Raw genomic sequence first — 15,754 nt, 5'->3', positions numbered from 1 at the left:
TGTTTATTCTGGGTATGTGTGTGTGTTTATTCTGGGTGTGTGTGTGTTTATTCTGGGTATATGTGTGTGTTTATTCTGGGTGTACACGTATGTCCTACACATACACTGAGTAGGACACTGGAATAAAAAGTCAGACATGGTCTGGGTTTTCTAAGAGCATCCACACTTGAAGAGGAGAGAAGTGTATAGAAGAAGTAAACCACAAGGCAGTATGCGATAAAGGTGGTAAAAATGCTGAAAGAAACTAGAGGGAAAGATGTTGAGGTTGGCTGGGGTAATCAGGGAGTCTTCGTGGAGAAAGAATTAAGCTGAACTAGAATTAATCATTTATATTTGGGATGAGGAATAAGTGTTTCTATTTCTTTCTGGCTGTTCTGAAGCCTGGCTACAAGCCGAGGGCCTCTTGCTCCTTGCACTCTGGGAGGAGGGAGGGCAGGGGTGAGGCCCTCCAGACTCAGTCCCGGATCCTGCGGATTGTACCGGCTTCAGCGCACACCTGGCCGGGCAGTCAGGCAGCCTACTTGCCCTGTTGGGTAAATGCAGATGGCAGCTTCTTTACTTCTAGGACCCGGGAGGGCTCAGCAGGCAACCTCTCACCACATTTGTCTGCCACGCTCCCGGACAGCCCCAGATGCTCTTCTCCCAGCAGCTGGACCCATTCAGGATTCTGGAATTCTGCAGGAAGGACGTGGCCTGGGGTCGACTGCCCTCGATTCACATCTCTCCATGGGACACACCCTCTCTGTCCTCCCGTCTCTACGACCTGCTCGGCCCCTGGTCACGTTGCTCTCTTACGGTGAGTTGCACGTGGGCCAGAGGCCCAGGAGTCCACTGAGGCAGATGGTGCCCTGCAGTGGCCTGGGCTCAGCGGGCACTTGGTGGTGGGGAAACGGCAGGCATTTTCCAAGTGACTGAAGACCGCGAGCTGACCTTCCCCGGGCACTCACTCTCTTGGTTCCAATGCGCAGGGCTCGGCGTCCCGGGAGACGCCCTCGTCCTCCTCCAGGCCTGGGCTCACTCTGACTTCCTCCCACCTCCCCCTGCCTGCCCAAGTCCTCCCTTCTTTGGACACCCAGCTCGTCCATACAGTCTTCCTGATGACTCCAGCCCCAGGGTGAACATGGCACTTTGAGCGTGTAAGGCACAACTAAGCGCTGAATTCTGCAGAGTCCTGAACACCAACAGTTACTTCAGAGGAGTTAATTTCATCTTTTTTAGGCAGAGAAGAAGCTCCTTAGTGGAAGGGTCTTACAGGACGAAAGGAAACACTCGTGCCGAGACTAGAACGTAGGCTGAACCTCTTACTATGCCACCTACTTTGTAATTTTGCTGAGGCCGCCCCAGGATTCGGCTCAGTTCTGGGATCCGAGGAGGACCTTCATACGGGTAGTGGTGATCAGTTTCATAAGAAGCTGTACGTCCGAGGGACATAAAGGCTGCCTGTGACCTCGAGAGATCCAAGGCGGCCTTTGGGAGGCAGGCTCTGCCGTTTACAGGTTCTGCTCCTCTCGCCTCTCAAGTGGTCAGCTGGGCCCTGAGTCAGGAAGGCAACGCGGACGTGCTTGTCCTTGGGAAAGGTTTTCTGCTCACAGCAGCCTCTCCCTCGAGGCACCCTGCAGCCAGGATCTCGACTGGCCATCGGCTTCTTCCCTTTGCTTGGCACAACTACGGGGTCAAGTTCAACCTGCTGCACATGGTGGGGACGGGCAGCATGCTTGGCGAGCATCTGTGACCTCTAGTCCTTTGTGAGCTGTGGGTCTAGCTGGGGTCCCTACTTCCTCCATGACCTCCTGCTGCTTCCTGGGTGGAAAAATGAGCTAACTGTCACTGACAGGCCGTTCCCTCCTTCAAAGGACTATTACTCTTCCCCAGCACCCCCATCTCCTCCTGCTCTGGACCCCGTTATCATGTCTGTGAAAACTGGGCATGCCAGCCCTGGACCAGGTCCTGTCTGATGGCTGGAGAGTGGCTTGGGAACATGACCCCTGCTCCCATGCAGTGCTGTGGAAGCTCTTTGGGGGAAACGTCTTCTCTTGGGGCCCACACACCGAGTTGGTCCCATGGAAGGCATGTGGCAAATAATTTTTGAACTCAGCTTTAACATTCTTCCCTGCTTCTTGATGACCTCAGCAAAATCCCGTCCTTCCTCACACATCCTCTTCCCCGTGGTGGGGGAAACGAGCAAGGCTGAAGGGGAACTTGGACTGGCCTTAGCTCTGCCACCAGCAGCTAACGTCACCTTGGGCAAAACACTCTCTCTGGACCTCGTCTTCCTCACTCATTCAATGAGAGCTGAGAATATCTGCCCAAGTCTAATCTACTGGTTTGTTGTAATGATCGAGTGACATAAAAGAGAGGAAGCTGTTAGAAAAAACCCAAGAAGACAGTATACCAAGAAGATACTGCCATGACCCTCCCCTGTCCACACCCCCCAGGGGAGGGACACGTAAAGCCTGCCTTCTGTGCCTTAATCTTATCTCCCTGATAGTAAAGAAAACTCACTGTTAAACTCTCTCAGTCTGCCTCCCTGCATTAGTTACCAGTAACTGGGAGTGAAGACCAGCCCTTCCACCTATTAAATTTGGGAGGGCCACGGTGCAGACAAGCAACACCTAAGTCTGGACTGAAAAATTACCAAAGATATGTAAGGGTCCAACTGCTGAAATGTAGGGTTATACTCTCCTCTCTCAATAAACTGTGCAGGTTCAGCAGAGCCGGAAGCTTGCTGGACACAGAGTGGGACCTCCGCCCGTGGTGCCGCCTGGTTGATTTCCACACAGGCTGCCTGGGGCTCTGCGGTGCTGTGCACGCAACACGCAGGAGTCCGAGGTGCTCAGGACCACCCGCTTCTAAGATCAGTGGACTGGCCTTCAGGAAACCTGGCCAGTTCCTCCGACGAGCCACCCCAGATGATCACACACACCCTAGGCCACCTCCTTCCTGGACACTTCATGCCCTCTCGTCTCTATGCTGCTGTGGCTTCTACAGACCCACTGACAGTCACTCCTTCCATGTGGTCAACAGTTATTTGGGGCTGGCAACTCCTTAAGGATGAAGGCTACGTCTTATTCACTGTCATTCCACCTGTCCTAGCCCAGTGCTCTGGACAGATGGTTTCTGAATACAGGAAGAGGTAGAGAGAAAGACTTTTATAAAAGAGATGCTAACAAAGCATTCAGTGCAGGAAAGCAGCTCTCCACTGGGGGCAATTCTGCCCTCCAAGGAACATGTGGTGATGCTTTAAAACATTTTTAGTTGTCACAATAGTAGGGATGTTCCCATCTAGTGGGCAGAAGCCGGGGATGCTGCTAAGCTTCTTCCAGCACACAGGACACCCCACAGCAAAGAATTCCCTGGGCCAAAATGTCAAGAGTGCTGAGGTTGAGAAAGCCTAGTTTTAGGGGATGGGAGGAGGGATATAGCACTTTCCTTCCAGAATGTCAACAACATCATATATATATATATATATATATTTTTTTTTTTGCGGTACGCGGGCCTCTCACCCCTGCGGCCTCTCCCGTTGCGGAGCACAGGCTCCAGACGCGCAGGCTCAGCGGCCATGGCTCACGGGCCCAGCCACTCCGCGGCATGTGGGATCCTCCCGGACTGGGGCACGAACCCGTGTCCCCTGCATCGGCAGGCTGACCCTCAACCACTGCGCCACCAGGGAAGCCCAGATCATATATTTTAATGGCATACATTTTTATGCGTGTCACAAATAATCTCCATTACCTCCTTGAATTCTTCCATCAGGATAATTATTTCTTTAACCACAATGAACAGATGAGGAAATGAGACTAAGAGGGTAAAGGACTAGTTCGGGATTCGCCAAATAATTGGTAGCAGAGAATCCAGGCTTTCTGACTTGGTTCTGTATTTCCCCCCATTTTCTTTATTGGGAGGAAGATTTTGGTCCCGAAGGAAAAGGAGGGTCTTAGAAAAATGGGATATTAGGACTAGAAAGTCCCTTTGAAAGTCCCCAGCGTCTTCTCTCACTTGGGAGGGGAGACCCAGCATGAGAACTCGGCACATGGCGGGCGTCCGGTCTGACGAATGAACTGCCCAAGGTCGCGCTGGCTGGGGGGACAGAGCTGGTGCCAGCCCTGGACTCTCCTCTCCCGGGCCCAGTACTCCACTCCTGCCCTTCACACATAATCTAAGTCTTTCACACATGCTGTGTTTCTAACAGCCTCTTTTCTTCTGGAGGCAGCTGGTAAACAGATGCCACACGGGGGGAATTCCTAAGCGTGTCTCGGAAACTTGGAGGAAGGGAGAAGAATGAACCGTCAGCACGCTTCAAAGAAGGCTGATTTGACGCTGTCTTCCTAACCTTTTTCAGCACAAGGTTCCTGTGAGTGGAATTCAAGCTTTATTAACTGATACAAATTGCAGAAGGCAGTTCAGATATTCATTCTGAGAGTCAGAGTTGCCAAAATAAATTATTTCACAGAAAGAAATTACGCCAGGACCAAAAAGGAAATCAGAAAGATGGGAGGAAAGTGCTTGAAAAATTTAAAAATATCCCTTCTCCGGCCAGAGGGAATAGCACATGTGGAGGCTCAGGGTAACCGAAGAAGAGGCTGCAGAGGTGAGTGAGAGACCATTCTAAAGGCGCAGGGCAGTGTTCCAGGCAAGAGATGAAGAGAGTCTGAAACAAGGCCGAAGTGGAAGGGAGAGATGAGGGAGACCAGTGTGAGAAATTTTCAAGTAGACTCTGTGGGACTTTGACAACGACTGGATCCTGGGGAGTAAGGGAGAGGAAAGAATCAAGGGTCATGCTGTCCAGTATGGTAGCCACTAGCCACTTGTAAGTAATTAAAATGAAATTAATAATTCACTTTCTCAGTCACACCAGCCACATTGTAAGAACTCAATGGTCACATGTGACTAGCGGCTACCATGCTGGTCAAGGCAGATTATAGAAGAGTTCCATCATCACAGAAAGTTCTACTGGACAGCACCGGTCTAGAGAGACTCCAGGTTTCTGGTTTGGAAGAACGAAGTTTGGCGGGTGGATGAGATGTCAGGAAATCATTATGCCATTTACTACAACAGAGACCAAGTAAAGAGGAAACATTCAAGGGGGAAAGGATGAGTCTGGTGTCAGACACGTTGAATGTGAGGGGGCCAATGAAGCTGCAGCAGGCCTGCAGAAAGGCTGGCTGGAATCTGGCACAACCCAGAAATGACAAAGATACTGAAGAGTCACTGCTCCCCACATTTGGGTGAGGCCAACCATGGGAGTGGTGACAGAAATGGAAGAAAATTTTTAAGGTAGGAGTAGTGGCAGAATTGGGGTTAGAGTGAGGGGAAGGTGAGCAAGTGTGGGTAACTCCGGAAGCCCAGCAGGAGAGGGGATGTGAGAAATGGGACCATCTGCATCGACACACTGCTTTAGGTTATGCTTCCTCCATCAAGAAGCCTTCCCTGACCACTCCGGACATACTCCGGTCTCCGAACTGAGCAGTCACTGTGAGACACACTATGTCTGCATTTAACGGCACACTTCTAAGTGGTTCTCGGGTTCGTGGGCACATTCGACACCACTGTAAGCAACAGGAGATCGGGGAACTGGACCTTCTCAACCCCCTGAATCCTCCAGACGGCAGACAGGCACAACCTGTATTCGGCATATAAACCATTTGGGGAGTGCAGGACCAGCTACTCATCCTGCTGAAGATTGCAGACCTCTGAGAGGCTGTGCCTGCCCCTGCTGCACCTGAACTTGTAAGGCCACACGAAGAGGCCGGCACTCACCGGAAGGGGAGCTTCTCGTCGTTGGGCTTGATGCAGCGGACGTAGTGCGGCGTTGTGGTGTTCAGGGTCTCCATGAGCAGGTGCAGGGAGGTGCGGAACTGGGGAGACAAAGATCAGCGACTGGTGATTTATTTGTCTTCAGCTTTGTGGCCGAATAAGGAACAAAAAGGAGCACACACAGACTGGTGGTAGTATCTGTTAATACTCTTATTGTTTAGATCATTCCTGTTTAACCCAGGACAGGGGGACACCCAGGGACCTGGTGTCAGACTCCAGCTCTGACAGCTGCCTGGTTGCATGACCAAAACCAAGGCCCTCCCACATCCCCGGCACCGGGGCTCCTCAAAGCACGTGGGGAGAGACCGCCCGGATGCGTCTCATTCAGTGCCCCGATCAGATGAGATAAGGTGAGCAAGTGCTAAGAGCGTGAGAGGGACCATCGCTGTGAATGGAGGCCCATGAGTCCTAAACGTGAGGCCCTGGAGCCCTGACACGTGGTGCCCGGGCAGCCCGGGAATTACTGCCTTATAGGAAATGCTCAGAGCCGGGAATCCATCAAAGTATTAAGGTCAGTGGTTGCCAGGGGCTCAGCAGGCACTCTCTTCTCTTGGGAGACACACTGGACATAAAATCCCACAGCAAACCCACAGCAGGAGCTGTTTCTCAGTTTCTGGGTCCCCAGGCTATTGACCCCTCCCTCAACAACTGCACCTCTAGACCTCTGGCCTCGCCCACAGGTGTCTGTGGTCCGGCAACATCTACAATCCCCACAAGGATTAGACGCATCGTGTGGGGCTGGAGTCATCCTCTTTCTCTCTCCTGCCAGCTCCCTCAAGAGAAGGTTTCGCAGTTTCCTTCTTCAAAGGGCACAGAAAGACCGGGCTGGGTGCTGGGGATGGGGAGGCCGAGGCCACTCTGGCCTCCCTCTGACTCTGCACCTACATCCTTCGTCTCCAGAGAGGCAGCCCCGCTACACGTGCCAGGGCCCACAGCTCCCGCCATGAGGCCTGGGGCTGACCTGGTGGCCCACGGTTTTCTTGTGCTCCTTGTTGGAGGCTTTCAGGGGGGGTCTGGCAGAGCGAACGCTGATCTTTGAAGATGTGGTGGCAGCAGGAGCAGAGTCTTTGCCATCGTGGAACAAGTCAGCCACCAGGGGGAGCTAGAAACAAACACAGAGAACGAGTTCTTGGACTTTATGCTGCTTACACTCTTTCCAAGTAGCTTTCCAACACACGCCTGAGAGAACTGGAAATACACGTCCACATTATTCCTAATAGCGTTACACATGTACAGCATTATTCCTAATGCCCACAAAGCAGGGACAACCCAAATGCCCATCAACTGATGGACAGATGAGCAGAATATGGTAAATACACGCGATGCAATATTACTCAACAAAAAATATAAAGGAATGAAGTCCTCATACATGCCACAACCTGCGTGAACCCTGGAAACACGCCAAGTGAAAGAAGCCGGACAGAGAGGACCGCACAGTGTGTGATCCCATTTCCAGGAAATGTCCAGGGGACAGGAGGTCGTATACGGTTTGCCAGGGGCGAGGGGAGGGGCAAAGTGAAATGCCTGCTGATGGGGACAGAGTTTCTTTTTGGAGTGATGAAAATATTCTGGAATTTAGCATGGCGATAGTTGTACAACTTGGTGAATATACTAAAACCACTGAATTACACAATTTAAAAGGGTGAACTTTTGGTACAAGAATTATGTCTCAATTTAAAGAAAGCAAACAAGTAATTTTCCCAGACAATCTCACTTAACCTTTACCTACAAAGATGGGCAAAACTTCTTTCCCTTCCGGTGTGGTAGAAGGTAGCTATGTTCTAAGAAAACTGTTTAAATTTTTCCATACTTATTATTACTGGGTCTTGTAAAGTTATTTAACTTCCTTAAGCCTTATTTTCTTCACCAGTAAAATAGGGATAAGAATGTACCCATAACGTGGAGTTGTTATGAGACTAAATAAGAATACCTCTCTGTTAATGCACTGTGTGTACCAGGGTGAAGATCAGACCATGTGTGAGGGGCAGGTGGGACAGAGAGTCCCAGCCCTCCCCCGTCCCCTACAAAACTAGTCCTGCCAGCATCCCTTGGGGAAGTGGATGCTGGGGATAGAATCAAGTGTTGTAAGGCCACTACCACATGCCTGCATGGGGGGAGGGAACAAAAGGAGCCCCAGGCCCCACTCTCCAGCCCTGAGCCACTCCCAATCCCAACAGAAGAGAGGCTCAAATGCTTGTGCCTCCGTGTCCAGGCTCTGGTCCGTCACATCCCCTGCACCTTTCTTCCCACAGCCCCCATAACGATGCTGTCTCCCATCTCCTCCCGCCAATTCTGAATGCCCTGAGTCTGTCTTCTGGGGGCTCTGCAATCGGATCCCACTCACCCCCTCTCAGGTAATACATTTTTTCTTTAAATTAATTTTTATTGGCGTATAGTTGCTTTACAATGCTGTGTTAGTTCCTGCTGTGCAGCAAAGCGAATCAGTTATACGCATACATGTATCCACTCTTTTTTAGATTTCCTTCCCACTTAGGTCACCACAGAGTAGTGAGTAGAGCTCCCTGTGCTATACAGTAGGTTCTCATTAGTTACCTATTTTATACATAGTAGTGTATATGCGTCAATCCCAATCTCCCAGTTCATCCCACCCCTGCTTCCCCCCTTGGTAACCGTAAGTTTGTTCTCTATATCTGTGTCTCTATTTCGGCTTTGCAAATAAGTTCATCTCTACCATTTTTCTAGATTCCACATATAAGCGATATTATATGCCATTTGCTTTCCTCTTTCTGACTTCCTTCACTCTGTATGACAGTCTCTAGATGAAGTTGATCACTTTACTGTCACATAAACCACCACGCTTGTTATTCCCACCTTTGCTCACCATTATTCTTATCTGAAACACCCACCCCCTTCTCCTACCTGCTCATCCCGAGAGTCCCATCTCTCAGGGTCTGGCCCTGCCTCCTCCACGACCCTTTCCCAGATCACTTCGTCCACTCATTTCTGCCTCTCCCAGGCTCAGCCTGTGCCACCTGGGTACCACCCGAGTCTGTGCTGGGCCCTGAGCCCTAGGCTTGCTGAACCTACAGCCTCCTAGCCTTCCCCACTGATGGAGGATGAGAGCTGAAGAGAAGACTAAAGGAGAAAATCCACATGAGTACAGAGAAGAGTGCCCGGCATAGAATAAGCACTCATACATGATCTAGTTTTATTATTTTTATTGGGGGTATATATATATATATATATATATAATCTGTCTACATTGTGAAAGTACAGATGCCTGAGAAAGTTATATTTTTGAGCTGTAGAGGAAACAGAATCATAGAATTTAAATCTGGAAGAACCATAAAGATCAACCCTCAACTTCCTGTGGCAGGTGAGGAAAGAGCAGCTCTGGGAGGAGGGCCCTACCAGACCCTGCTTCAACCCCCAGTCGCCCCACAGCAACCACGGCGGGCGGCATCAGGTCGCCCAGGGCTCTTGGTTAATGGAGGAGCCAGGGCTGGAAGCACTGACCACGGCCTCCTCTCTGAAGACCTCTTCCCTGAGATTCAGCAGGTCCACATTCCTCCGACTTTCTGCCTACTTTTCCCAATGTGTTCTTTCCCAGCACCTTTTGCTGGTCCATCTTCTGCACTTCTCTCCTTTGAGTTGCTGATCCCCAAAACTGCATCCTCACCACTTAATTTTTCTAACACTCATTCCCTGGACAGTATCCTTCATGCCCATGGCTTCAACTGTCACCTTCAAGCCCGTCTCTCCATCTTGATTTTCTTCCACTGCCAGGGTCCATAGTTCTAACCACCTGCTGAATATCCTGCTTCTCCTCCCTCTGGGTGTTCCACTGGAAACTCCAAATTCAACATGGCCCAAACCACCACCACCTGCTGTCTTCCCAGATTTAGGTTAGAGATCCTGCCATCACCCTACTTCTCATTCCCATCAATCACCAAGTTCTGTCCATGGTTAAGTCTCAGCAGTCCTTTCTCGATCAACCAGAACATCGCTGCACTGGTTCAGGTCCACCTGAGCTCTCTCCTGGGTCACTATAGTCACCTACAAAACTCGAGTGCCCTACCTCCAGGCATACGTTCATACAAACACATTCTACCCCACAGCCAGTTTTCTCTAAATCCAAACCATACCCAGTAACCCCCTGTTTACAGACCTGCTGGTCCTCACTGACCATGGCAGAGAGCCACCATCACACATATTAACTGAGAACAGGGGTAGGGGATGGAGGGGTGGGGGGAGAGGACAGCCCAGGCATGGGGACTCTGTAAACTGGTGCTAGAGAGCCAAGGCACACGTGAAAAAAGGTCAGGTGCCCAGGCAGAGTGGCGACTAGAAATTTCCATAGGGAAATAATTAATGGGAGGCTGAAGCCAGGTTCACATTCTAAAGACATCAGTGATTCAGTCTGCCAAGTCTAAACAATATATAAACTGATTAAATTATTCTAATTCATATACTTTCAGAAATAGACTTCCAAGATGTTTGAGTCTTGGGTAGAAGTTACCAACTGCATGACTACACTGTTTAAGGGGTCTAATGTACTGAAATCGTTAGTAGTGGCTTTTTCTGTGAAAAATCTGTTAACTTCTAAGGTCAGGAGCATGTATCAGAACCACAGGAGGAACTTTGAAATCGGATTCAATTATAAGAGTATTTTAAAACGTAAGCCGCTTTCTCTTGCTTCAATCAGAAAAGCTATGCCTTTTTTTTTTAATTTGACATATTACAGGATTTATAACTTAAGAACAAAAAAGGAAAACTTTTGTTCAAGGCAGATTTTAATCTACACTGGCACTGTGCTATAATTTGGGAACAACCAAGGTTTAGTCTGGAGAATTTGAATTTTATTTTAAAAGTTATGTTTTAGGGCTTCCCTGGTGGCGCAGTGGTTGAGAGTCCGCCTGCCGATGCAGGGGACACGGGTTCGTGACGCGGTCCGGGAAGATCCCACATGGCGCGGAGCGGCTGAGCCCGTGAGCCATGGCCGCTGAACCTGCGCGTCCAGAGCCTGTGCTCCTCAGCGGGAGAGGCCACAACAGTGAGAGGCCCGCGTACCGCAAAAACAAACAACAAGAAAGTTATGTTTTAATTGTAGGTCCCTGCTGTTGAGACCGCATTTGGAAGTGGTAGGGTCCCTGGGATGGAGAAGAAGATGAGTTTGTTGGGACTTTAAGGAGGAGGGGCAGGCTTTACATCCTATACAGAATTTGTGTGATAAACTCAGTAAACGTACAGAGACATCTAATTTGACCACAGGACTGAAAGACGGACAGGCACCATGTTCAACCTCAGGCTGCAGGCAGTAGTAAAAGACCAGGACAAGGGGGCTGGGCCAGACACGGACCTCCTTGTCCCAGGAGTGTCCCAGCTGTAAATTAACCCCAAGTCCCAATGAAAAGTAGTTACCAAGTTCCTGTTTGAAAAAGGATTCATGCAAAGGAACACATTTCTGAGTGAGAGAAAAAAAAAATTTTTTTTTAATTGACTAACTCCAGTTCTGCTATTAGAGTGACTGGAAAGTCTATTTACCAGACGACCAACCAGTACTAGAAGTACTACGATTCATCTTAGGGCAGCCCTCAGAAACACGATCCACCTGGGCCTTTCTAAAAATTTACTCTCTTCAGTCTTGAAAACACTTAGATAAAACCTTCAAACAAACCAAGTACTTCCCTGATACTACTTGTCACTTATTTCAAAGTGTCCAGAGGTACTGGCTTTCATGCTCTCTGCTATTCAAGTCTATATATAGATTTTAAAAGCCTGAGGCAGATCTATTTGAAAAGGGATTAAAAGAAGTATGAAAACACTTTCTAAAGACCACTTGACAGTTTAAGAAAAATGTCAGTTACAGGTACATACATAGCTGTTACCTTGGAAATCACACCTATTCATTTCCATTTATATGAACATAAAATATCTTTTCTTTAAAACAGACATGTGAAACTAAAATAAGACACACTATAATAACCATTTGATTGGAATCTCTTGTCTAGAATCTTATCTTTAAAAGCTACGGCCGTAAACAAAGTAACGAACACATTTTCTTTTCAATCAATTCTTTTACGTGGTAAATGCTACCCTCTGGGGGAAAAAAATATCAAACTTTTAGGTAAGAAATATTCTGTTTAAAGGGGTTTTGAAGAGGATTTGGAGGAAAAGTCTCAGTACTTCATTTGTTTAAAGAAGGAAAGGGGGACCTTCCTGGGCTGCAGGGAATGATTATCTTGCTTTACTGACTAAAGTTCTCTCTCACATAGTTACCTATTTATTCTAAATGTTGGTAGAGGCGTTTTAACTACCAGTACAAACTGATTTTAAACAGGAAGCATTCCAAAAACACTTAAAAGCAAATGTTATATAGTATGTTGACTCAAAGGTTATTATATAAAAAATAAATTAAAATTTAAAGCAAATGCGTTTGCTCAGAATGAAATGTGTGTATAACCTGTAAGGAAGCTAGCAGCACGGAAAGCAATGGAACGCATGCATTGTCACCCTTGATGAGCTGAAGTTGAGGGAGAACAGAGATGGGGGGAGATGGAGTTTGGGCCTTGTTGGAGCTACTCCATCCTGACTCCTGGACCTCTGGGATTGTCATGGCCCAGGGTAGGCAGCTTTGGGCTAATATGGTCTACTTGGCCTCTGGACCACATTGGTCTCGAGATCCCTTCCGCTAGGATGGCGTGGAGAGATGGCATCAGGGCTGCCTGCCTAGGAACACGGCCCAGCGTGGCCCTCACTGCCCAGCACCTGCTGGCATAAACTCTGGACCCACTGCCTATCTCTCTGACTTACACTCAGCACTGCCCCAGAAGAGGAAATCTCCAGAAGAAAAAAATTCTCCTTTCGAGATTTTTTTTTCAGATTGATAAAATATTGCTTTTTACAATAAACACTAAGAAGGAAAACCCTCCACCTTTAGCATCTAAAACAAATCAGTCTGTTAACCTGAAATCATGTTTTAAAGAGGCATCTCTTAAGTCTCTATTTATAGCTCTCTGACAGCGGAGAAAGCAATTAGCTATATTATAGCCTCTTAGGCAATGTAACTGGCTTTACTAATTACATTCTCATTAACACCGTTTTATCTCGCTGCTCTTAGTGGGAACTCTTCAAACATCCTTTTGGCTGATAGGGTATATGGTAGTCTTCCATCCCATACTGCTTAATTTTTCACAGTAATTTGTTAATTTCTTATCAGGGATGCCACACAAAAGAAAAAAGCTAATAGGTCTCCCCCCAGATAAAAATACTTTAAGTAAAACTATGGGTTTACCTACAGGATCTAAGATCTAGCTATGCTTAGTGACAAGAAAACCAATAAAAAAATTGGGCATTAACTGGATACCATAGGCTTGCATCTTTCCAGGTCTTTATTTTTCTCTCTGCTTTTAAGTGCGCCTTAGAAACATAAACCTTGTGGGACTACTGTGAAAAAAAATTAAAGAAAACAATAGAGGCTCATTTTAAACTATGAGTTTTAAAAATGCTACAATGACAGACGTCGCCGGAGGTGTCCATCTGTCCAAATGATTTAAAGCACATTTCTGATCACTCTGATCCGTAGCTGCAGTCTGTGGAAATCCCATCTGTAGGTTTATAGTGACCTAGTGTCGATCTCTGCTTTCCCTCCTCTGGGATGTCTGAAATGGGTCCAGGGTGGAGAGTTCTCGGCACTCCCTCCTCCTGCTGGGGTCTGGTGGGCCTAGAAGCCTCTCTCGGTTCATCTCTGAGTACTGCTGGTCACCATCACAGCACCTCTGAGGGTTTGCTGGGATGGAGGTGCAAGGGTCTGACAACAAGGTCATTGGTTCTTTAGAAATGTTAGTTGCTGAAGGGGGAGGCTAGAGTTGTGGCAGGTGGACAGGGAACAGAAAGGAGTTGGTACCATTTAAGAGTAGATCACAGACCTATTTTACACTCCAACTTAGCAATACCTCTAGACTTTTGAAGTGCATATTCTTTGAACTGCCAATTCCATTTCTAAACTTTTACAGACATAACTATACAAGTAAGCAAAGATATATGTAAAGGGCATTCCATGCAGTATTAGTTGAATTAGCAAAATACCAATAGCTGTTTATAAAAAGAAAAGAAGTGGATATGTACTCACGTGGAAAGATGGCCAATGGTAAGTGAAAAATTAGAGAGGACAATGTATAATGCAATTCATTTCAATCTTTTTTTTTTTTTTTTTTTTCTGGCTGTGTTGGGTCTTAGGTGCTGCGGGCTTTCTCTAGTTGAGCGGGGGCTACACTTCGTTGCAGTGCACGGGCTTCTCATTGCAGTGGCTTCTTTTTGTTGCGGAGCACGGGCTCTAGGCGCATGGGCTTCAGTAGTTGTGGCACATGGGCTTAGTTGCTCTTCGTCACGTGGGATCTTCCCGGACCAGGGATCAAACCCGTGTCCCCTGCATTGGCAGGTGGATTCTTATCCACTGCGCCACCAGGGAAGTCCCCATTTCAATCTTAAAAAGATGTACCAGTATGTTTGTATCATCAGAATGGGAATTCATCAAAAGGGAGGTCAGGAATGGGAGAGAATACTTTCATTTTACATATTTCTATACTATGTGAATTTTTATAAGCCTACATTTCATTTCTAATAAAAACTCAATCTACAATGATACCCCTATTTAGAAAAGAGCTAACATGGCAGGCCTGAGACTGCCATCCTAGAAAGGCCTGCTTACAAGGTTGACCCTTGGCTGGTGTCTGGAAATGTGGATTTTGAGAGGGTTTTCAGCAGTCCCTGATAAGAATGGTTTACTGAGCCTAAACTGTTTATGCAAACAATATGGCTTATGCTGAATGAACCTGCTTTCCTTCTGGGAGTCTGGAATTTCAGTATGTGCTAGGCAAACGGTGCCCACGTCACTGACTCTCAGTAGGGAACACTAAGTGCCCAGGCTCAGGTGAGCTGCTCTGGTAGACAGGTCACAGGCATCATCACAACTCAGTGTGGGAATTAAGTATATTCAGTGTGACTCCAGCGGAAGAGGACTCTGGAAGCTTGCACCTGGTCTCCCCTGGACTTCACCCCGTGCACCTTCTCCCTTTGCTGATTCGCTTTGTATCCTTTTGCTGTAATAAATCATAGCCATGAGTACTACAATATGCTGAGTTCTGTGAGTCTTCCTAGCAAATGGTTCAATTTGGGGGTGACCTTGGGGACTCCCAGCACATTCCTATTACTCTTTTCCATAAAACCTTCTTCTTGACCTTCACAGCATTACCACAATTTCTGATTAAACTCTGTATCTTTTCACTAGACTGTAAGTTCTGTGAGGTTAACTACATACATTTGTTACTACTACATACCACACAAATATTCAATAAAGTTTGTTAAATAAAAATAAGAAAAAAAATCTCACTGACTAATAACAGATGATCTGCTGGAGAGAGAGTGTGAGAGATTCCCTTCTAGATTCTGGGATCCCTAAGAGACACTCAAAGTAAGACAAAAATCAATGGCAGAACCAGACGCTGCCATGCCCCTCACTTGTGCTCCCACCTGAAAGGAGAAACTTGTAACAAAAGTTTCTCAGCCCTCTAAGGCCAGTGTCACGGTAACAGGAGGTCACAGGCGTCTAACTTCTAAGACGCACACAATGAGGACACGTGCTCCTCAGGGCTCAAACCATCCACTGCTACTCTCTCCCTGTGGCTTTTCTCCCGTTCCCCACCTCCCTTGCAAAGAATGGAAAAAGTCACGTCAACCACCATGGACTAGAGGGCTGGACACCTGGCAAGCCGAGGGGTTAATCTTGCACTGACATGCACATTTACCCAAAGCAAATTTGTCTTAGTGACGACTAATTCCCTGATGCTCCAGATATCGGGAGATGGCATGGGGCCGGGGTCTGCCCCGGGCCGCCCACATCGCTGGTACTGACTCAAATCCTCCCTAAAACCCTGGCCTCGGGGCCACGTGATTTACTTGTCTTTAGGTGCCTGGGTCC

The 15,754-nt window shown here is 47.7% G+C and overlaps 1 protein-coding gene across 1 annotated transcript in view; it reads right to left on the bottom strand.

Annotated features, from left to right (window-relative positions):
- The window catches only part of LOC114884825 (unconventional myosin-Vb), a 324,223-nt gene that overhangs the window by 24,621 nt on the left and 283,848 nt on the right, over window positions 1-15,754 (bottom strand). The window contains exons 15-16 of the mRNA XM_029204081.1: window positions 6,776-6,916; window positions 5,758-5,855 (exon numbers count right to left, since the gene is read on the bottom strand). Coding sequence (XP_029059914.1) covers window positions 5,758-5,855; window positions 6,776-6,916 — 239 coding nt within the window. The remainder of the gene's footprint in view (window positions 1-5,757; window positions 5,856-6,775; window positions 6,917-15,754) is intronic.

This window comes from Monodon monoceros, unplaced genomic scaffold (assembly GCF_005190385.1).
Source record: "Monodon monoceros isolate NGI ecotype Baffin Bay Population unplaced genomic scaffold, NGI_Narwhal_1 Contig4285_ctg1, whole genome shotgun sequence".
In the NCBI taxonomy this organism is placed as follows: Eukaryota; Metazoa; Chordata; class Mammalia; order Artiodactyla; family Monodontidae; genus Monodon; species Monodon monoceros.
The sequence above is the reverse complement of the archived record's forward strand: the minus strand, read 5'-3'. Positions and strand labels throughout refer to the sequence as shown.